Source organism: Rhea americana, unplaced genomic scaffold, assembly GCF_003343005.1.
Source record: "Rhea americana isolate MKP2758 unplaced genomic scaffold, rheAme1 scaffold_61, whole genome shotgun sequence".
Taxonomy (NCBI): domain Eukaryota; kingdom Metazoa; phylum Chordata; class Aves; order Rheiformes; family Rheidae; genus Rhea; species Rhea americana.
Genome location: NW_028186768.1, coordinates 4,189,151 through 4,212,346, shown reverse-complemented (window position 1 = coordinate 4,212,346; position 23,196 = coordinate 4,189,151). Strand labels below are relative to the sequence as shown.

Sequence of the window (23,196 nt, the reverse complement as noted above, 5' to 3'; positions counted from 1 at the left end):
CGTGAGAAGTGCTTGCTGACAAGGACAGTGGGGAGGCGAGTGGAACTATCCTCTGTTGGTCAGTAGAGCAATTCAGGTTCCTTGAGCTGTGATGTATAATTTGGAAAAATTGCATGAGGGACCTTGATGCTTGGGCAAGCGCCATACAGGTCGTCTTCCCTCGGCATCTGCTTTGGTCCTGTCCGACAGGATGCTGGTCTGTTGGGATCTTTGATATGACTCGCTATAGCCGCTCTTATTCTGCGGAGGGGAAAAAATCAGGTGAGTGAGGAAGGGGAAGCAAATGTGAGCGCTATGTAACAGCCTAATTTTCAGAGTATTTGCCCAGAAATGAGAGATGGTATTTCTAGACCCTGCTCAGTCTGGAAAGAGTCAAATGCACATCTCCTTGTCTCTCAGGACAGCATCCCAGCCCTAAGGCTCTCTGGATATGGCATTGCAGATGTTCCCACTTGGAGGTGGGATCCACAGTGCAAAACCTCTTCCTCATCTTTTCAGGATTTGGGCCAGAAAGGGCATAACTCCAGCACAGTAGCCAACGCACTGAGCCAGAGAGAGCATTTGCTCCTCTGACAGCCTTAGTGCTTCCTTCTGGTGCTGCTTGAGGCTTTTTCAGAGTTGCAGGAGTGAACTGGAATTGATTCTTTCTATTTTCATCACTGCTTTCGTTTCTGAAAAGTAGGACAGAGAATTGGCTTGTGATTTTTGGCATCGTGAAGCAGTTGCGAGCAGTAGCGAGAGCGCAGAATTTGTTAACAGATTATGGAGCTGTTCTAACATCAGTGCGTAACTTGGATCACATTTCCTGGATTATCTTTGCCTCTGCTGAGCTGAGATTGCTTTTAGATTAGTAATTTGAAATTTAGACCTGCGGTAGTTGATGGAGATTGCACTGAGARATCGCTTAGAAGCCATGGGGAAGTGAACCGTAAGACAGCCTTCTGGTAACAGTAGAGCATGCTAGAAAATACGGAGTTTTTCTGCATCTTTATTTTAATTCTCTTAGTCTACCCTTGGGTTTTAAATATATTCACAACCCATCATCCATGTTGAACAGTGAGTCCTGCTATCTTTGTTGTGGATGTTTTAACCAGAGCTTTTCGGAAGCGAATCGAGCCTTCGCTTGGGTTGTCCTGCGTACAAAGCGGGCTCCCTGACGTGTGCCCTTTTCAGAGCGCTTCCCTCGAGCGCTGTGTGGGTTTTGCGCCTTGCGTTATTTCAGCTTGATGTGGCAGCACCGCGGCAGGGCAGGCCAGGCCACGCTTCTAGCTTTCTCTGTATTATTTGTTCTCTTGGCCCATTAAAATAGGTTTTTCTTGACTGTGGGAGAAGCGGGTGTGAAAAGGAGAAGGGAGGAACGTTCGCAGAGGTTCTTYGGCGGCGTAGTCGCCGACCGCGGCCCCCCGACGGGCGGCAGGGTGCTTGGCCAGAGCAGTGACGTGACAGCGGCGTTTTCCTTGGAGGCACAACTGATCGCGAGCGTTAGAGGCTCAAAGCACCCCCGGCAGAGAGCTTCCGTTCCTCTCTGCACCCTCGCGGTGTTTGCAAAGGTGCCAGAAATTGTTGCAAGTGAACGTTTAAGATGTAGTTTGTCGCTGCTGTGCTCGAGCCTTCGGAAGTTTTTGCGCGAGACTCCTTGCCAAGCTCCCCGAATCCGCGACGAGCTTCGCAGGCCGACTTGATCCGGGGCCGTGCGATGCTTCAGCCATGGCATGGTTTTGTTGGAGCTGATGATCTGATCTATCTCCCCTCCTCCCTGCTCACCATCCCCCAAACCTTAAGAAAGGTGGGAGAGGAAAAAGCTCAAGTCCAGAAATGAGCTCTACAAAAATGAACCAGCTATTTTGTGATTTTTTTTTTTTCATATAGACAAGGTGACTGTTATTACTGTTTTACCCCAGTTGCATTTACTATGTGGAACAGAAAACCCTTGGCAGCCGTGCTTTCCCCACTAGCTTATCTTCGTGTGATTACATGAAGGATCTTCATGTGGTAGAAAGCCCGTTTCCCTGTCTTTTAACTAAATCACAGATGYACATGAAGCTCTATAATACGAAGGTGCTAATAAACTGTCATTTAACTTATTTAATTTATAGGTGGCCAATTGATTGGCTGATTTGAAGCATGAGAACTTAACTGTTAAATATCTTATTTTTCAACTTCAAAGTTGCAGGTGAAAATATTTAGCTTAACTGTAAGCCATTTTGTTCACTGCAAGAATACTGTTTTTTAGGGTACAGYTGATGGTGTTTCCACAAGAGAGGATCAGAACAGACTTGGAAGGAAAACTACATTCAGCTTTGTAGGGCTGTGTATTGGCTGGCTGTACAGGACCTAACCTGCCATGCCAGGCTTGCACCCTGATTACTGTTTCCAACACTATTTTCCAAAACCAGGCCTGCACGTGAACCTGAAACAAGATGCTGTTGACAGGAGATGGTACGGTTCCTCCTAGGACTGACCCTCTGCTATCTTGCATAGGTTCCTGGCTGCTTGGAAATATTGAAAATAACCTACAGTTAAATCTGAACCTTAGTTTGGATGTAGAAGATACCATTGCCTTCAAGACGTAAGAGATACCACTCTGTCAATTGGTACCTTTCAGCAATTGCAAACGAAAATGTTATGAAGCTGTTGAGTATGACTCAACCCCGTTGTTTGGGGTTTGTTTGCCTTTGTGCTACAGCACGGGGCAGCACGCTTGGATGCTCCAACCTCCCCACTTCCTTCCCCCTAAAATAGCTGCAGCTGCTAAAAACGCTGGAGCCCTGCTCGAGGGGAAAGTGCTCAAGGTGGGTATCTGCCCGTGCAGGGACAGGAGAGGCAGGAGGTGGTTAAGTGTCCCTTTGCCCTGACAGTGAAAGGCTGTTCATCCAAACATAGAAAGAAGTGCTGAACAAATTCAGGCCAAACAATTTTATTCAATATCCAGGATATTTAGTTATTTGCATATCCTTAGGAAAGCAATGGCTGCTTTGCTCCTTGAGGTGCTTCTCTGTTTCCAAAATACCTGGGTTGCAGGATGGATGTGGTCGGATGAACTCGTGGCTGGGGTGTGATTTCTTGGCCTCTTRTGCAGCATGGAGCAGAGCTGATGAATATATTGTTTTATTTTGGTTTCTCTTCTTTTCTGTGTTTGTCCTCTTCTAACAAAGATGTTTTTGYACTACACAGTGCCTTTTGAATTATTTAATTGCTACTGGTAATAGACTGAATTTGGAAACTGGATCTTGATGTAAATTTTTTTGAGTTTTCCCATGAGTTTCTCCAGCAGTTTAATAGAAGGTTAGTTAAGACAGGAAAAATAGCTTTGCTTGGCACTATCTGTTTCCTTTAAGAGATTGTCAATTTGTCAGGCAATCTGTAATATTCATAGAAAATACTTTCTTTTGTATGCACATTTTATTTACAACTGAWTTCTCATTAAAATTGTTTGGAATAGGGCTTATTGTAAAGCAAATCTAAATTTCATAGTTGAAGTAGAAACAAAAGCTTTGACTAAAATCCAGCCTTAGGAAAATTAGCTGGATGTAAACAACTAGTTGAAATATTTTGGAGAATTATAGGAGATACAACACCAGCATAATCATAGCCACTGAAGTGTGGGAATGATACTAGTTGTTGAGCAACTGGTGCTCAGGATAATACCGAATAAGTAAGGTGGATGGRGTACTCAGCTGTGTAGAGGTACCACCACTAGCAGGTGACACCATGCTGTAACACTGTGTGCTCCCATCACTGAAGGGAAGCTTATTTTTAAAACTGAAGTAAGGYGTCTTGACACAGGCAAATGTAGAGCCCTTGGGAATGTGAAGTTTAGTCCTTGCCCTGCAGTGCGTGGGCTGCAGGTTTTGCTGAGAAATTTTACGTTTGTGAACAGAGGGGAAAATTGGTGATTTCCCCGAGCCTCTCGCAGTGTCAGWTGCAGAAACAGAGACCTCCACGTTCATCATAGGGGAGCTGGGGGCATTGGAGGCTGCTAAAATAACTTGAGTGGATCTTGCTTTGGATGGAGTTGTTTCAGAAGCAACCATGAAGACACTGAGCAGATGCAGTGGTAAGTGGTAAGGCAAAAGCTAGGTTGGAGAGGATGCAATCGTGCAGAAGAAGGTGCCCTGCTGCCATTTCAGAAAGAGGAATACAACTTAGTCCATTTGGCCTCGGACAAAAGCGGTCTAACGAGGTAGTCTGAAAAGGTGAGTAGGAGGGAGGAGGATCTGCTTCCTTCCTTTGCGAGATGCCTGTCTTTGCTCACAACTGAATGTCCTGCTCCTGGGCGGGTGATCTATTTACAGGCCCAGGAGTGGCTGCAGGGGGACCAGAGCTTTCGGGGCTTTTGGAGAACGGTACTGACAYGGCTGGAATCCCAAGTAGCTTTTGAGAGAGCTTTTGATCCAAGAATCAATTTGCTGTGATTCTAACAAATTTTCTAGCCCTGTGAAGTAGATTTTCTTCCTTCTGACCTGAAAAATCTCTTGCCATAGGCTCAGGAGAAAGTGTTTTTGTTTGCTTTGGGGTGTATTTTTAAAATTTACTTTTTTTGAAAGTCGATCTAAATATCCAAGCAGGTCTCTGAAATCCAGGTGAACACTACTAGACCATACATGTGTATGTTTAGATTGCAAAGCCTTCCCAAGGTGAACTTTGTGCGTCATTGCCCAGCTTGACGTTGGGTAGTCCAGTGCACTGCCTGTCGCGGGGAGAGGTTTAACCTAAGTGTAGCAGTTTTAAGAGTTTAGCTCCTTCTGCACGGGAGCTTGTTACGGAAGTGACTAGCTAATGTCTCTGGCTGAAGGGATTAACCCTTAAGAAAGGGAGTGCGGGGTCTGCTCACTGCTACCGTGGCCTCTAATCATGAGGAGTGATAAATTCGGCTTCCTAACTAAAACATGTTTGGCTCTATCCCTAGCACAGAGGGTCAAAAAGTTGCATTTACTTTGCGGGCAGTTAATGATTTTAACCAAATTTAGAAACCTTCCGATGATCTTGAGAAAGTCAGAACTCCAGCTGGCTGGCTTTTGGCAGTTCCGATTTTTTTTTCTTTAAATGGAAGTCCAACCTTAACCGAGCGGCTCGTTGCCAACAGATTGGGCTGTGAATCAGCGTGTGCGGATAGCTGGGTGTATGTTTGCAGCTCTGAGTGGATGGGTGCTAGAAGAGATTGCAAAAACCCCGAGTGTGCTCTAGGAATGACTACACCAGATGTTTCCGAGTGTGCTGGTAAAGCTGCCTGGCCGCGGGCGATGTTTGCCACAGTGGAGATGAGCCTTTTGCATTTTCAGATGTCTGGGAGCTGCTCTGTGCTTTGGCACCGTGCTCGGGAAAAGAGGCATTTGGCTGGGGTGGAGGTGGAAGTTGGTCTCCTCTGGGTTTGTGTTGTGCCTAAGTCAATTGCTGCTTCAGCTTTGCTGGGGGAGCAGCAGTGGAGGCTGTGCAGCACGCTGTACCTCAGAAATACTGAAAAATCAAGGGTTCTTGCAGATTAGTCAGGTTTATCATAGAATCGGTAAGGTTGGAAGGGACCTCTGGAGATCAGCTAGTCCAACCTCCCTGCTCAACAGGGTCACCTAGAGCATGTTAGACACGGTTGCATCCAGGCAGGCCTTGAATATCTCCATCCTGCAACATTGTCAGACTTTTCTGTCTTCTTCTTCTTTTACCTCCCCCAAACTCTCACTGCTGATTCCCAGGACTTTTCCTACAAAATGCACTTAACTAGTTTGCATAAAAATAAATGGCTGAAGAATGACTGCTCAGATGTCTGCACCAAAGGATCTGCCTTCCAGTGCCTGAGATACCTGCCTTTCTCCTGTCTGGGAGGTGCTAACTCGCCGTTGTTCTGATGGTGAAGAATCCAGTGGCATGGCAGGCTTTTTTTAATCCTCCCCCCCGCCTTTTCTTTAGATACAGTGTCCACTGCTGCAGTGGTCATGCTTGTGCGTTGTGCTGGTTGCTGCTGCTGCTGTGCTTGACACCTTTTCCAGCAGTTATCTCCATCCTCTAGAAAAGGATCTGTGGTGTATGGGGTCCATCCTGGGATCCTTTACACAGGAGCAAATATCTTGGACAAAGTCTTTTGTTGTCTTAAACCAAACAAGGCTAAAATTAACCCAACAGGCAGCTGGAAGGGGAATTAAATAATTTGGGTTTTTTTCCAGACCTTTTCCTTTCTTTTTCTTTTTCCCCCCCTTTTTTTTTCTCCCCATGGAAAACTTCCCAAGAATAATACCAAATAAATGTTATATCAATGGTCAGAAACATCCCTTACATCTTTTTCTACTCTAGTATCCATTTTTGCTGCTCTGGCTAATCAGCTCAGTGGGAAATTACATAGCCCTTTAAAAAAGATAAACAAACATTACAGAGGCAGCCTCTTGTGCTGGAAAGCTGGGGACATGTTAGAGTTTCTTCCAGACCTGATCGGTGATTGATTTATTTGTTTTGGGGTCTCCATTGATTTTGAGTTTTCCCCATTTGTACTGAATTTGGTGAGAGCTTGTCTGGCTACAAAGAATAACGAATTTTGGTTGATCGTTGAAATTTGGGTTTGTTGATGAAGAGACTTAACTTGACTTTTCCCTAAGACTGATGGTCAAACCACTCCTCAAGAAAGACATTGCCATTTTGTGAAAGAAAATTTAGTGTAGATATTACAGAACTCAAGGAAATTTGAGGCCAGCTCTTAGCTAAAATCTCAAATTGATGTTCTTTCTGTGTTGCCATGACTGCAACAGAGTGACTCATCCTGTTATGGTTAGCAATTTGCTTGTCTTACAAAGTCACTGGGGAAATAATTTTTCTGTATCTATATGTACCGAGGCTGGAAGGTTTGCTTTAGCAAACAAGACAAATAATATTCTTGGTAATAGGAGCAGCCGACTGGAAAATGAGACCAGCAGGATCTATTCTTAGTTCCGTCATTAACCTTGGACATTTTCTTCAACTTAGCTATAGCTCTCCTTTTACTCTCTGTAAAGCAGAAAAAGTTATAAATACAGGAGGTGATTTTTTTTAGCAAGTAGTTTAGCAATTCTGGTGTTGAAAGTGGGCCAGAAGTGTAAAATGTTGGTGAAAGATATTCCTGTAACGCTGGAGTAAAGTTGAAGCRTGTAGGTAGGTGTTAGGTCTGTGTGTGAGAGATGGATATAGCAAATGTGCTCGAGAGGTGGCTTATCTCCCTTAGGGTGAGAAATCAGTCTAATGTTATTTAGAATTCCCTTCCTTCCCTCCCTGCCGTCCATATTTGAGRCAATTAACAGAGCTGGGTGCAGTTACGGAAAACTGAATCCCAGAAGTGCAGATTTTGTAAGGTAGCAATGAGCTGCTCTAGTGCCGGTGTGGTAGGAAGCTCTTGTTAGGTTGCTGGCAAACTRTAGCATTTCAGATCTTGTCCAAGATTCCAAAATAGTTGAACTTGACAGTTCACTCGCGGTCAGCGGTGAGTCCTAGTTAGCCGTTAGGCGTTAACGGCAGCAGTCTTGCTGGGTCCGTACTCTCTGCTAAGTGGGTATGGAAGATTGTGTCTGTTATTGATGCAGACAGGAGAAACTTGAAGAGTTGATCTTCTRTTGCTGAGAAGAGGGTTGATGTGGCATCTTCAGGAACTTACARTTATGGCTGTCGTAAATAAATCACTCAACTTTGTTTAGCTCTTACTGTATTAATAATATGCGTTGTATTGGAAGCTACTTGTTTGCTCTTCTCCCTTTCTCCTTCAGACATTTGGAAAAAAAAATGGTACTTAACTAAAGCTGTGGAGTTGCACAGTCTAGAGCAGGATTCTTTTTTACTTTTAAGCGGGATATAGAGAACAGTTCTGGTGAGCGTGCTGACATGTCTTGATGCTTGCATGGTCATTTGTTTGAAAGATGCCTCCTGAAGTGCTCGTGCTTTGGGAACAGCGTGTCTAAAATCCAAGGCAGCCGTGTACTGCTTCTTTAGCTTTTTAGAGTGTTAGAGTTTGGAGATRGATCAATACGTATCCTCCAGAAGATAAGAGCTACTTTGACCTTGAAGTGACTTTCTAGGGGAGAAAAATCTAATAGTTACTACATTCTTAATGTGTTTAATTCCTCTTTTTGGTATTTGATGATATACTTGTGCATACCTTTCCAGAATAAATGACCTATTTTCCAAGTTTGCTACTCCTTAGTATTGTAGTTATTGGTCGTCTTCTATACAACTTCTTGGGAATTATTGACTGTTAACATTGGAGATAAGCTGGTTGGCTTTCAGAGAAGCTAGGCTTTTAGAATATTGGTTTGTATCAGAAAAGGTCCTATTTAGTGCAGACTTGAGCCTTTCCGTTACCTACTAGAGGGGGAGGTATGTAATGACCGCTGCATAATGAGAGCAGCTTTTTCTATTAGAGGTGTAAGCACACTGGAGAAAGAAAAGAGGAGAGCTGAAAATATGATTTGAAATGTTTCCAAAATTAGATTTATTTTCTTTCTTTTTTCCTTTCTTTTTTTCTCCGCTATTGAAACCTCTCTTCTCAGTATTCCACTTAAGGCAACATCTTATAAAAGCCTAGAAGTATCTGTTTAGATACACTATTTTTAGTACATTCTAATTGTTTTTTCCCTTTACTTTTTTTTTCCCTCTTTTTTCCTTTGCTAGGTTGTGACTAGACTTATTCATTTGCTGGGTGAGAAGATTCTTGGCAGCCTTCAGCAGGGAGGTAAGAGTCATTCCTGGACTATTCCCATTGATTCTGGATTCTAGTTCCATTCCTTGGAACTAGATTTACATTATTAAATCCAGAAGCAGAAAGCACGTATTCAAAAAGAATTGATCCCTAAATATTTTAGCTGTGGTCACAAGTGAACTGTTTAACTATCTTAAAAAAAAAAAAAAAAAAGAAAGTCCAAGAAAAATTTTGCATGGAGCAGCTGTGTAAGTACCAGGGTGGAATAATTTGTAGCTAAGATAGAAAAGTACAGCTGCATATGTGCAGTGAAATTTCCTTGAAGTTCACTGGGAGAGAGAGCTCAAAAGGGAGCATCAGAAATAGCAGCTACAGTAGTCTTAACTCAAATAGTGATGCTGAATGGAATCTACATATAGGCTGACTTAAAATGCCCRTATTTACCTCTTCTTAATAAATGGCTTGCTGTCAGACAATTCATTATTTATTGGCTGTTAAAATCTGTATATGTGGCAGGGGCTGAAACAAAGTAAATTTACTAAATGAATTGATGTGAGTAGGAGGAAATTTCCATGTAGGGTGTGTTTTTTTTTTTTTTTTTTTTTGGTCAGTTCTTAAAATAAATGCACGTTAATTACTGATAGCATTGTGGGGCTCTTTGCTGCTGTTTTTTTCTTTTTTTAATTAATATAAAAATTGTGTAATGTTACTTTTATTGCTGTTTTTGCAATCTTCCGAAGAGCCTGAAAGTGTGGTATTTAAGTGACTTAATCTTGGTGGGTTTTTCTGGAGCAGTTTTGGGGAACAAATTCCAAAGTCTGCATAATTGGCTTTGTATAGAAATCTCTAGAGGTGATTGCACTTAAATTTTTTTTTGCATATTTAAAGGCATTTGTGGAGTATGGCAGAATCTGCACTGCTCTAGGGAATAAGACATTTTTGTGATCTGGAGAACATGTAAGGAAAATCAGTGTTAGTCAGTTATAGGAGTTCAATCGGAGAACAGTCTCTGAAGTTCTAAGGAAGGATTGATGGAGATGAAAGAGTTGAACACTGATATGTAACTTGTTTGAACCTACAAATATCTTCTTGAAGAGCACCAAGAAGAGTGAAAAACTGTTTAATGTTCTGTGTAGGACTATTTTAGAAGACATGAAATGAATAACACAATTGCTGAATATATATGAGAAAGGTTTATCTGATACGTCTTTGTGCCCTGCAGTGTTCTGTGCAGTGGATTATACATACAGACTTTGAAAGAGTTTTCATATCTATTACAGCATATCAAGTGCTTCCATAAGTCCATCTCAAAAAATGATGAAATAGATGAGCAGGATGTTAAATTTTAACTTAGGTGACATTAAGTTTATTACATACTTATGGTTGAGTCAATAGGTGCTAGGAGCAAAGTAAGGTTGTTTGACAAGACTTTTTTTAAAGAGGAAGAAGATAAAAAGATCGATTTTTATAGAACACTCTTATCGTTATTATTTTCCTGAGCTACACTTAATCAGCCTTCCTTAGTATATTGGAGGTATTTCCACTGTTACTTTACAGCTACTTTAGAAGTTCCAAGTTTTATTTTAATACTGCTAGGCACATGTCTATGAAGCTCCACTTTTTCCCATCTTGGAGAGGAATGAAAAGAGGGAGAGCTATTTATTCCCTACARGATCTTTATTTGTTGAACAAGTATTTATTTCTCTGGTCAGGCATGGCATAAAAAGTGAATGTTAATTTTTTGAATATATTGACCCAGACAATGGRCTTTGGGGTTTAGTTATTTAAAATGATTCTTCTTGTGGGATAAGTTAATGCCTGTTTTGAAGTTGTGTAGGTGATTCAAAGAGCACTTTTATTCCTTTCTTAATAGATCAGGTAATGCACAGTGCATTTTACCTGTTCCTGTACTCAGATGTTTTTTTAAGATCACCTGACTTTTACCCACCCCTGCTGTGTCAGCAACTGAAAGTTGATCTTCATCCAGTTATGAATGAAATAYGTGGGAACGCTTGATGTTATGCTGAGATTAATCAATTCAGTGATATTTTTCTTGCTACCTGACAGCTGAAAACAATGCTCTCAGAAATGAAACAACATTTAACTTTCTGGGCTGGGCTGGCTGATGACTTTTTTTTTTTTCCCCCTTGAGCAGGTCATCCTCTTGGATTACACACTTCGAGTAGCAAGTGGGATGCCGGAAACCCTGCCAGCAATCTCTCCACAGTAGCAATTATGCCGGTGTCTGAAGAGGTACCACTTACTGCTTTTACGCTGGAGCTCAAGCATGCACTCAGTGCTGTGGGTAAGAAATTGTTTTTGTTATTGTATCAAGGGAAGTAAATGTTTCTTATCTTTTCAAAAAAAAATATAGCCTGGTACTTGTCAAGAAGTCGGAGGTGGATTCCGGCTGTATTTGGAGGGAGGACTGTAGAGTGGTGCTCAAGTTCAGACTTTCTTCATGATTTTTTCTCATAAAACTCTTCTTCTAATTCACTCTCTTCCCATTCCTATCACACATTTAATTTCRGTGGATAAATTCTGTAACCTTGATGACTCTGAAATACTAGCTAATTGATCTGTTGTCTGCCTCTCCCCTTGGCTGCCGTCACTACTCCTAAGACTGCAGGCATTTCAGTGGACAGATCCTACCACCAGTGCACTGTTCTCACAGTGCCTGTTTGAGAGTCTAATTCCACCTCAGATAAGTGTGAGATTCTCTCTTTTTGCAGTTGTACAGCTTGATCCAGCAAAGGAGTGCTAGTGAAGCTTCTTCTGTTGAGGTAGTAGAGTGAGCAGCAAGCATAAGATCTGATCATAAAATGCCTCGTGKAGGAGATCCTGGTTGCCAGCACTTGAGTGCAAACTATCTTAAATTAGGTCTTTCTATATTGCATCTTGCATTATCCTGATTGTTTCCATCTTGCTTGTCTGTCTTGTGCTTTTTAGTTCATTAATTGCTTTATCCATTGGTAAGTATGTGCAAGTTCCAGTTGCTAASAGAACCATGTATTCAATTCACCATGCCTTCAGTTCATTCTCCGTACTACAGTTTGATACTTCCTGAACATCCTCTTCACCTCATCATACACTATGGCAGATTTCTTGAGTTAATCTGCTGTAGTTCTTTGAATTGTTAGTCTACTTGTTTTATTTATATATATATTTTATATATATATATATATATATATATATATATATTTTATATATATATATGTATGTATATATATGTATATATTTTTATATATATACACCTTATTGCTTATTATTTTGAAAAGCAAAAGTTATGATGTTTGTGGTGTAACAACTTCAAATTTTTGGTATTTCCTTTCTTGATCTTAAAGGATATCTAGAGCTGTTACTTATTCTGCTTTATACATATGACTGAGCAGCAGTAGGAAGATGATGCTTGAAACCAGAAAGACAAGTTGCCAGATGTTGAGGTTTTCGGCATCTGAGTTCCACCAGACAATGGCCATCTTTTCTTTCCGCTCTTGAGCTTAAAAAAAAGATGAGGTCTTGAAAACTTAGAAACTCCATACATGACTGAAGTTTCAAAGCTCTTCTCCTTGTGCTCTAAAACTAAGGACTGTGAATGCAGTAGGACAAGTTCACAGAAACCTCGGACAGGTTCTATAAACTACTGGGAGGGGTGAATTGTAGAAGGGGGAGCTCAAGACTGCAGTCAGTTATAACTTTTTTTATAACATGAGTAACTTTGAAATCCACTTGGCTAACATCTGTACCTATAGTATCTACAAAATGTTAAGAGCTAAAATGTGAAGTTGACAGATTAAACTCTTTCACCTTTTGAAATATAAGTGCAGTTATGGTGATGTGTCTCTGTGAATTTCTGCATATTTTAAATATACCTCTAATTTTGTTAGAGCGACTGAAAAATCTTAAGTTCATAACAGAACATAGATATTAGCATTAGCTGTTTTGCTAGTGGGTACTTACTATGGATTGTTGCTAGTTTATTATGATATGTAACACCATGTGGAGCCTGTAAAACAAACAACTTTAGTCTGTAAAGGGACTATTCAGAATAAAAATATCTTGTCTAATTGAAAGCACCCTGTAACAAACTCTGGGTTTTGTTTTGATCATGTGGCATTTCCTTGTTCACCCATCTCTTGTCTGCTTCTGAACTGACAACTGTGTAGTGCTTGGCAGCTACAGAGGGTACTATACAACCTTGGCATCTGAAGTTCTTGCGAAAATGGAGCAGACGGCTGCAGTGGGAAGAGGAAAGTGTTGTGTGAAAACACATCTAGCCATATGGTTCAAAACACAGCTGGTAGACCAAGTTCTTAGCTCACTAGCCTTGACAGCCTCTTCTCATCAGGTCAGTCTTACTGTTTATTCAGCCCTGCAACACTTTGAAATGTTGGCTAACCTTCCGCCGAGGGCTTACTGTTTGTGTTTTAATGCTGTATAGTGGCATGTTTTTTTTCTTCATGCAGCTTATGTTCTGTTTTTTAGCAGAAGCAGCATTCTTTCTATTTAGTTTTTGTGTTTTTTTTTTCTTTATGTGAAAACTATAAATTGTTTGGATATTCTTTATCGGTGCATGGCAAAGGGGTCTGTGTGATATGCCAGATGGTGCTTTGCTATGAGAAAATGAGTTGGTTTTTGGAAGGATCATCTTCCTACTTCTCATGTCAAAAAATGAATAGTAAATTTGATGCTGTGAAGCACAATTTCAGTTTACTTGTAGACTGTCTTAGTAGTCACTTGATCAGTTAGAACTGTATTCATTTTACATATGGGGAAATTTAAAAAAAAAAAGAAAAGATTTGTATTAGGTCTTCAGCAAGCAGCTGTTATGTTGGAGCTTCGTGCCTCTGCTACCTGAGTACTTACCTGCCTCTAACTTTCAAATTGTACAACTAGCACTAAGGTCCAATCATAGTTCACACCAAAACCCCCAAACTTCGTTATGGAAATGRTGAGAGGGTGGTTTTTTTCCCCCTCCCTGCCCCTTAAGTATACACTTGCAAAGTCTCAATTGAATGTATTTCTCTTCAGGGTATCTGTTTCAGTGCTTGTGTTGGTAATTTTGAGAACAAGAGATTTCTCTGTGTAGACTTGCTGCTATTCAGTATGTTTTTGTTGTTTGTTCTTATTTTTTCTTTCTCTCTCCTATTGCTTTAGAAAATTCCTTACTCCTCCTGTTAATATTAACTTAGATGAACATTGCAGTGGTGTCTAGATTCCCCCTGCTGCAGACTGTCCCCCAACTGCATGAGGTAGCCCTTACTATAAGAGCAGAAATGTATTCTTTTCCTCAAAGAACTTAAAATCTAAGCARATTGAGGACAAAAGGATAGAAGAAACTAGGACAAAGCACACAATAATGTTAAGGTGATTGCAAGTACCGTAATAAGGTGTAATCACAGGAGATGGTCATCTACAGCCGCATGGCTGACCTCCATGGTGAGTCATAAAAAAAAARRAAAAAAAAAACACTGCAAAATTAGATGAGTTGTTTCATTTTTTTCCCAAGACTGGCATTAGAAGGATGTTACCAGTGCTGTGAGTTTGAGCTGGTTGCAAGTTTGTTTTGTTTTATTTTCTTTAAGCTTTAAACTATTTCCATCTTATTAAAGGAGTACAATAATAGTGACAAACAGAAAATCTCCGTCCTAGAGCAGGGACTTGTGGCACCATGAATTAACATAGGCAGTCCACAAGAGCCTGAAAGTAATTCAGAGTCTCTTATTATTTTCAATACTTTTGTCTTTAATGAGGCAGTCAGATGAACGTGATCTGGAGTTCTGGCTGCCTTTAAGCAGTTTCTTTGGTGGCAATGGCTCGTATCGTCCTCAGAATGGTACTGGGTCATGAACAGCAGGTCACCTGAGGGAAGGTTCAGGAACCTAATTTGAGCATTGATAGTTCAAAAAAATGTTACAGGATCAAGAACACTTTGTCAAATGGCTTCTTGGGAAATGGTTATATTTTGGAAACAGCTTGCCTAAATGAATTCTGGCTTGGACCACAATGCATAGCGGTTCTCAAATTGTCCCAAATCTCTGGATTCTGGGATACAGGAGTAGCAGAGTAATTTCTTTYTAACTAGCAAGGTTGTTGGACAGCGCTTATTGATTTGCTTGGTTGTGGGCAAGTTGTGCTTGTGTTCTGCATGCAGGGAACGCCATGCGCCCTGCTGCCCCGGCCGTTTTTTACCCAGCCTTGCTCCACCAAATTGCTCTGGTTTTTTTTGAGGTGTGGTGTCTGCGGTTTGTGATAATACTTCAATTCAGATGTCATTTCTAGACTCTGTGATTGTACCCTAATTAAATCCAAAAAGATGTTCATGTTTCCATGGAGTTTGTTCTGTTCAAAAGCTGGACTTGCAGAGCAGTTATTTGATAATGGAGAGAAATAACTCAACGTGAATCTGTCTTCATCATGAGAAAGGTATGATTGTAAAATATGGTCTGAGTATTGAGGAGCAAGCAGGAGAGTCTTGCAGAGAACAGTGAAATCAGAGACATCTTTAGTGCTTCCTCATTCAGTTTGCATGTGTGCTTCAACATAGAAAGCCCTTTATTTGAATCCTGGGCTTTGGGCCTCCAAAGAAAGAGGACTTGAAATATAATTTTTTTAAAAAAGCAGAGACAACATTTTCCACTCCTGAACTGGAGGGAAAATCAGCAAGTTTCTTTGCAGTGAAACAGCAGGTTAAGTTAATCAGGCCAATGAATAGCAGCTAAGAGAAATCTCAGACTAGAGAGGATGATTCTAATCCAGTGTGTGTCTCTATCCTGCCTTTCTGCTCTTAAAAAACAAAAACAAAAAAAAACCTTGCTTTTAGTTTCTAAAATATATAATGTATTTGAAATCTTACTGAAAAAACCCTAATAATTTATTGGGATTTTTAATGTGTAAGTCTGCCTGAATTTCCCTTATTTACGCACAAATTAGATTTAAATCTTAAGTATTTTCTTTGGTGAAATGACTGTGGTGCCTGGCACAACTAGGTGTGTGTGTTTTGCTGGGCAAGATCTTCTGACACTGGGACATCAAACCCTTTTTAGCAGTTCTGTCTCAATACATAATTTTGTAGACTTTTATGTTAGGCCAAATGAATATTTTGATTTGAGGAAATCTAGTTAATTACTTCTGCCATGATAAATCTCTTTCACAGACTTGTAGTTTTGTCTTGCAAAACTGAGGAGTTTGCGGTCCCCATTTAGATGCTCCATGAGATTTCCCTGCAAATGCTGACAGTAGCTCATGATCATTTGTGCAYGGGGACGCATTAGACCATCGCAATGCCGTGTTTTCTTATCTGCATGTTGATGTGCTTAAAAGCTGGGATTCAGAATCGCAGTGAGTTTGCAGAAAGAAAAATCTGTCTATTATTGGGCTTTTAAAAAGTCACCACCTCTGGCTTGAGAAATTCATGAACTGCAACTTGGAAGCTTGCAAAGTGTTATGGTTTATCTCACTCTGATACTCTTGTCTAGCAATCTGCTATTGGTTACAGTCAGAGGCACTGCACTGGGCTAGATAAATATTCAAATGTTACATCATATATAACCTTTCTTATGTTTTTAACTTTGAGTTATTAACCCCATGTCTAACTCTGCTGGAACGGAATAGTCACTGAAAGGTGCAGGCAGCGTTTGGAGGATGCAAAGGTGTTTTCAGTATGCTAATTTAAACTATAAATTGCTTCTGAAGCTGATGCCAGGTGTAGAGACAGTGTTACTAGATGATGTGTAGTTATGAAAATGTGTGTTAAAGATGCAGTAACGCATAGTCTGGGACATTCCTGCCTACCAATATGGCTGTATGAAGGGTATGTACCTGAGAATGATTTTATTTTTCATTGCTCTTAGCAGTTGAGTTTAAATAACAGTCTCGGTCATTCTGGTTTACATGCTTGGGAACACACATGTTGGTGTTCTTGATCACATTAATGAAAGGGAGGGTTATTTAATGGTTGGTTAATTGGGCACTTGCTAGAAATTGGAAGCATAGAGCAGGTAGTTGTTACTTCTGAAGAAAAACAGGGTGGATTCAGTTGGAAACATCCCCGTGTTCTCTGCTGGTGCTCTGAATAACGGGCTGCGAGACTTGTTCCCGCACTGCCGCTGTGGAGAGGGGATGCTAGGCAGACTTCTCCAAAACTTGTCTATCAGCGTGCTTGCCTGTACACGCTAGTTTATGCTGCGTGTGGAGACAGCTTCTCTTTCCAAACAGAAAAGTAAGATGAGTGGATGTGATTTTGGAAGTCAAAAGCCTCTTCAGGTTCTTCTAATGCTTGATGGGGAGAGATGGTCCCCACTGAAGAGTGAGGCCTCTGCGTGAGGCAGCTGTTGTCCTGACTGGTGTGAAGATGCACCTCACTCTACAAAATCCGCCCTGGTGTTGTGTACAAGGTGTTCTGGTTGGTTCATTCACCTCACTGGCTTGTTCATGTTTAATGGTTTTCCCCTTGGGGCACGAGCCCTTAGTGCGACACATCGGTGAGGTGCTGCCCAAACTCCTTTGGTGAAGTTCTTCTATCTTGGTGATCTGGAGCTGGGAAATAGTGGGCAAACAAGTGCAAAGGGGGAGCACTGTGTTCCCTCCTTGTCATTAGTGTCTCTCATTTTACATTTTTATTTTATTTCCTTAGCTCATTTTACATTTCTGGCTGCTTGTCTTTGCCTACTACCGTTGTCATAAAGCTTTGTAAGTCACATATCCTGGAAGAATATTTGGTCTATATATCATTTCTATTTTGTTGAGAGCTTTGACATGTTAATGAACACGAATAGTAACTCTTGTATTGAATGCTTTTGTCAAGATTTACCTGTCCTTTCTCCCATAGTCTTGATCACATGCAACGTCACAAGCATTTCTTTGGGGAAACCTCTTTCTTCCACTGCCCCATCCAAAGTTGTATCAGCCCAACTGTTTATGAGGCTGGAAGGTGAACCAGATAAGAGAACCAACTCATGTTAAAAATAATATGATAACATTCCCCAAAACTTGGGTTGATTCCCTGCAAAGTGTCCTACCGGCATGTGCAGCGGAGTGGCACAGGTGCAGGAATGAGGGGCAGGCGAAGCCAGCACTGCTGTTGAAGGAAATGTTTAGCAAGTGATTGCATCTCTCTTGGGTCTTTTGCTTTCAGAGAACTCAACTACCAGAAAATGAGCTGCCATAAACTTTATCTGAGGATGAGGAAATTAATATCTACTCTCAAGTCCTCCTGCTTTCCATGCTTTCTTACCAGCTTTGCTTTTTTACACTGAAATCTTCTTGACTTAGTCTCTATACTTGTGGGATATTTTTGTCCATTTTTGTTTGCTTCTCTTTCATTACCAGTATAACAAATGAAGAGTAAACATTACATGGTGGTATGAAAATACAAGAGTGAAAACCAAAATTCTAAGTTCTGGCTGGGCCTAACACTCAAGTATGTTAAATCAGACTGTACTCTTGGCAAGAGGACTTGAGCATTATGGGAGAAACATGGTTGACCTTGAGGCTCCAGGTGGACAGCCCCAGATAGTGTACTTTTTTTTACTTTTTGAGCATGTAAAGGTGAAACTGTGACTTTTTTACCATGCTGTCCATTCATGACTTCTTTATTATATGGCTTCTAAATAAATACATTACGCTGTGCTGTTCTTTTTTTTTTTTTGTCATGCCTTAAGAGACTACATCTGATAAATTGTTTTGTTACTTCATACATGAATTTCAGTTCTTGTATTAATGAAAAAATGGAGTATTACTTGGGAAAACATTAACACAAGGGAAGTGTTATTTTAGGTTAGTAAATGTGAGGTTATCTCTCAATATGAGACACAATCTTTTCTTTTGGTATGAGATGAATTCCTTAAGTTTCCTTTCTTTTGCTTTTTGTATATAGCTGCAGCTATTCTGCAGCCTCCACCACATATGGCATCTATTGCAGCTGATAAAACAGACTTGCTAGAAAGAGAATAGACTAAAATGTCTGCAAGAAACTCTTTGTCACGTACTATGGCAGATAGGTGTGAACGTTTGACTCTGTAGTGGAAGTACTGTGAATTGGACTGTGCCCTACAGATCTGGGAGTCTTTTTGTACTTGGGGGATGGTACGTGCTATAGGTTCCTGTTGGGGCGTTGAGTGAGAAGTAAGGCTGCTAGAAAGCTTCAGGATTCATCTGCGGAGTTATCTCAGTGCAGGTTGAACAAATGATGTGTTTCAGTACATCAAAGAAATAGGGGTGTTTGCTTGTCATATTGAAGCTAGATTACAAAGTTCTCTATGATTAGAAATGGTATGTGATATGCTGAATATTCTGTTTGGGGCACAAAATTTAGCTGTAGTAGGAACTGTCCTATGTGAGATTAAGGAATGCAGTAAAAAAGAGTTTGTAGGCTGGGACTAATGTGTTAACAGGACTCTGGGAAGATGGAGAATGGGAAGTTACTATTGCAGATAAGCAGGAAAATCTTTGCTTGGACTGTGTGCCCTCTCCTCTATAACTCTAGTGAATGCACTTATGCATTGTTGCAGTGGTATAACTACATTTTCTTTATGTAACTTGTCAAGATTTGAATGACAGGTGTTCACATACGAGCAACTTTCTGTTCTTCTAGGTCCTGCGCTGCTGCTCACAAGTGATAATATCAAACAGCGCCTTGGTTCTGCAGCACTGGATAGGTACCTGCCTTCTTTCGTTGCTATTTACAGACAAATGCAGAAAGATACTATGCTAGTCTTTAAAATACAGTGTGTTTGGGAATAAAACCCCACTTTCTAACATATATTGTGCTTTCTGATCAAAATGTTTGAGATGATGACATTTCAAGAGTGTTTAGTTCAAGTGCATAGTTTTTTTGCTTTTTGTTTTTTTATATCATATACTTGATTTTTCACTTGTGCAATTAGAGAAGCTGAATTTGTCCAAGTAGGCACTGTATACACATTCTTAAAGATGTCATGGAAATTTTGAAGTTAGGCAACACTGCACCGTCTTTTCTATGTGTGCAAGTGTTTAATGGTGGAGCAGTAGTGGAAAAAAAGAATGAACGAGCCTGGAAATGTGGGCAGATAAGAGAAATTTTTTAGACCTATCAGTTACAAATGGGCTAAGTCTTGCTTGCATATAGCTGCTTCGCACATATAACTGTTTCCCGTATGACGTATTGAATATCTGTATACAGCTTATTGTCAGCCTGAATATAGAGTTACAGCTGACATTGCTTCTAAAATAGTAGGGTTTTTTTAAAGGCTCTTTAATAATGGTCTGCTGTGTGTGCCTTGGCTCTGGAGTCTTGTAAATGCCGTAGGTCTGGTAGCTCACAAGAGTGTCTTCCCTTGACTCCTAAGAGCGTGAAAATAGTGCTGTTTGTAAAGCCTCATGAGAGAGAAAAATAAGGAAGGTTTTGCCTGTTAAGATCCTGGACAAATCACAGAGTTTCTGAGACTTTAGATCCTCAATCGTATTTCATGAATATTCCTGTCTGTGCTTCAGACAGGTTCTGTCACCTTCTCCCTAAGCATGCACACATGGTCATACTTCTGAATTTCTTACCGCATGCCCAAAACTCTCTAATCAGATTACCCTGTGGCTGTCTACAGTGGTCAATATCTGCAGCCCAGTGCTGACTTATTTAGTAACTCTGAAATCATCCTACAAGACAGCAAAAATGAAGGAGGAGAGCTCAGGAAGAGACACATAATGTTAGATATGTATGGAGTCTGTCTTTATGTTAAGAATGACTGGATTTGTTCTCCATACCAAGACTGCAGAATAAAGTAATGAAGGGAAATGGGAGAAAGTTTTGGTTTTTTTAGCAGGAGATAAAGGAGCAGCTTATTTGCATCTGTGGGAAATGGATTTTTTTTTTAAATTATCTGATTCCAGAAACTGTTGTAAGACAGGCTGGATATAGGGATGGCAGTGAATGAGAGAGAGGTGCAAGTCTTTGCCTTCCAGGTCTTGTGTTTGACCTCTAAGATTTCCCTGTTGAATTCACCACTTCAGTTTGGCAGGAGCTGCAGTGTAAAAGTTTTTATCTATTTATTCTGTCCTCAGTATCCATGAATACCGACTGACTAGCTGGCTGGGACAGCAGGAGGATATTCACCGTATTGTGCTCTACCAGGCAGACAGCACCCTTACTCCATGGACACAGCGCTGCATCAGACAGGCGGACTGCATCTTAATAGTAGGGCTGGGAGACCAGGAACCGACTGTTGGAGAGGTGTGGTAGTAGCTGCTTCTCATATTTGCAGTGTTAATAGTCTAGATCAAAGGAGGCTGATTCCTATATGAATTTTAATACCTGCTTGAAGCATGAATAATGAAATATTTCTTGGAAACATGGATTATAAATGGAAAGAGTTAAATGAGGTTCCTCCAAAATAGCTTAAACTACTTGCAAGGTTTTTTCCTCTACAGAATCTTTCACATTTTAGCCAATGGTAAATGAAAAAAAACAAATTGCTTTGAAGCAGTACCACATTTCTGTCCAGAATTTCTTTGCAGGATCTCCAAAGAGATGGGCAAAGTCTTCTCTGCCCGGATAGAATTCATGCTATGTTCCCTGGAAAAACTACATATAAATTGTGTTGTATGAACAGTTTCATGTATGTTGATGCAAACTCTAAGCTGTATTTTCCCCTCCTACTTATTTTTACTTTTCGTATTTGATTACCAAAGTTTATTAGCTGGGCACACGACTTTTGCAAAGGTTGAAAAAAAAAAAAAAAAAAGAATCTGTATTTGCCTAATTCAGTCTTCTATGAGGTTCTTAGTGTGCATGTTTGCAGATTCAGGTGTCAATACAGATCAGTTTGCACCACAGAGTGAGAGTGCATGTGTGTGTGTATTTGTATATATATACATTTATACATACATACATACACATATATTTTTCATAATACAGTATTCTTAGATTGATGCTGAAGCAGTGTGAATACCTGATACCCAATTCCTTTGGTGTGTACAATGTGCTGTAGCTGGAGAGGATGCTGGAGAACACAGCAGTCCGAGCCCAGAAGCAACTTGTCCTGCTTCATAAAGAGGACGGGCCTCTCCCTTCCCGAACTGTGGAATGGCTCAACATGAGGAGCTGGTGTTCTGCTCACCTTCATCTTCACTGTCCCCGCAGAGTCTTTTCCAAAAGAAGCCTGCCCAAGCTGGTAAGAGAGATCTGCTTTGGTGGATGGTCCTTTAGCTGTGCTTGTAATGTTTATTTCAAAGGTAACCAGGCATAATACTGCTACGTGACGTTCAGATGTGCAGATGACTTGCACAGATACTGTTCTTGTAAGTCTGATTGACTTCAATTTATCATAGAAGGAATGGAGGTAGGGGGTTCACGTCTTCCTTAGAGCCTTGTGTGTGTACCTTTTTGATATACTGAAGATAGTAAGTATTATCTTATGGTCATGTCAAGGGATGTGTACATGCTGTAGTTTTTCTCACTGCCAGGATCCCTGTGCTCGAGAAAATTGTGCTAAAGCAGAGCCAGAGTGGAAGGTTCCCAGTAACTTTCAATCCTTGGCCAAAAAAGATAAATATCTCTGTAGGCAATGCTGTACTATAATACTATGAAACTCTTCCCACAATTAGTAGAAAAATCTGAGAGATGCAGGTGATCACTGGAATTGTTTGGGTAGTTCGTTAGCCGTCTTTTCAGCTGAAGTACAGCCATCCACTCCTTAACGGCATGTTGCCGGGTGCTCATGTGTGCTCTAAATTGCCTTTGGAATAACCATCTTCCTCCTCTCTTCTGCAGATAGAGATGTATGAACGCGTATTCCAGAAACCACCGGACCGTCACTCTGACTTTTCTCGATTAGCTCGTGTTCTGACTGGCAATGCCATTGCACTGGTTCTTGGAGGTGGAGGAGCAAGGTAGGTCCCAGAACATGCTTTGGGGTCTACTGCCATAGATCCTGGCCTACTCGTATATGCCCAGTGTCTTGTGCTGGACCAGCTGACGTGTGGCTGCCAGATCCTGCAACACCACTGATACTAGGCTGGATCTGCATTGAATTTTTGGAACAATAGATATCATGTAAGATCAGCACTATTCTGTGAGCAACGTTTCTGGGAGACTCTGAGGTGGGGCTTTTGTTCCACAGACTTCATCCACTCTGTGGATTTGTGCGTGGATTTCTGCAGAAGTAACATGAGTGTTTGTGACTTCTTAAACCCTGTCATAAGTTGGACTTAATACCAAGATATGACCAGGGCAATACAATGACTCTCCTTTGCTTGGCCTAAAGTGACAAACTGATCTTTTTTTTTTCCTATGGATTCTTATATTAGAAAATGGTTCACAATATTTCAAAACTCCCTAAAGCTTTTCAAAGCTTGGACAGTAAGAGAAATCATGTCCTCTAATGGGGGAATGTTCTCTTCTTTATAATAGGTCAAAATCCCAGGTACATGCACACTTCACAGAAAGGTATTATCTTTGCAGGCACCAGGCAAGAGATGTGCTGTGCCCTCCTATTAGAATGCTAGCTGAATTCTTAGTGATCTTTGGAAGTAGATTATTTCTGACAGTTTTTTTTTTTTTTTTTTTTTTTTTTTTT

General features: G+C 40.7%; 1 protein-coding gene across 2 annotated transcripts in view; it reads left to right on the top strand.

The window, feature by feature from the left end:
• PNPLA7 (patatin like domain 7, lysophospholipase) overlaps nucleotides 1-23,196 on the top strand; it is a 131,084-nt gene that overhangs the window by 56,112 nt on the left and 51,776 nt on the right. For both annotated transcript variants that reach the window (XM_085320004.1, XM_085320005.1), the window contains exons 21-26: nucleotides 8,620-8,680; nucleotides 10,803-10,952; nucleotides 19,242-19,305; nucleotides 20,684-20,852; nucleotides 21,610-21,792; nucleotides 22,392-22,510. In XM_085320004.1, coding sequence (XP_085176130.1) covers nucleotides 8,620-8,680; nucleotides 10,803-10,952; nucleotides 19,242-19,305; nucleotides 20,684-20,852; nucleotides 21,610-21,792; nucleotides 22,392-22,510 — 746 coding nt within the window. The remainder of the gene's footprint in view (nucleotides 1-8,619; nucleotides 8,681-10,802; nucleotides 10,953-19,241; nucleotides 19,306-20,683; nucleotides 20,853-21,609; nucleotides 21,793-22,391; nucleotides 22,511-23,196) is intronic.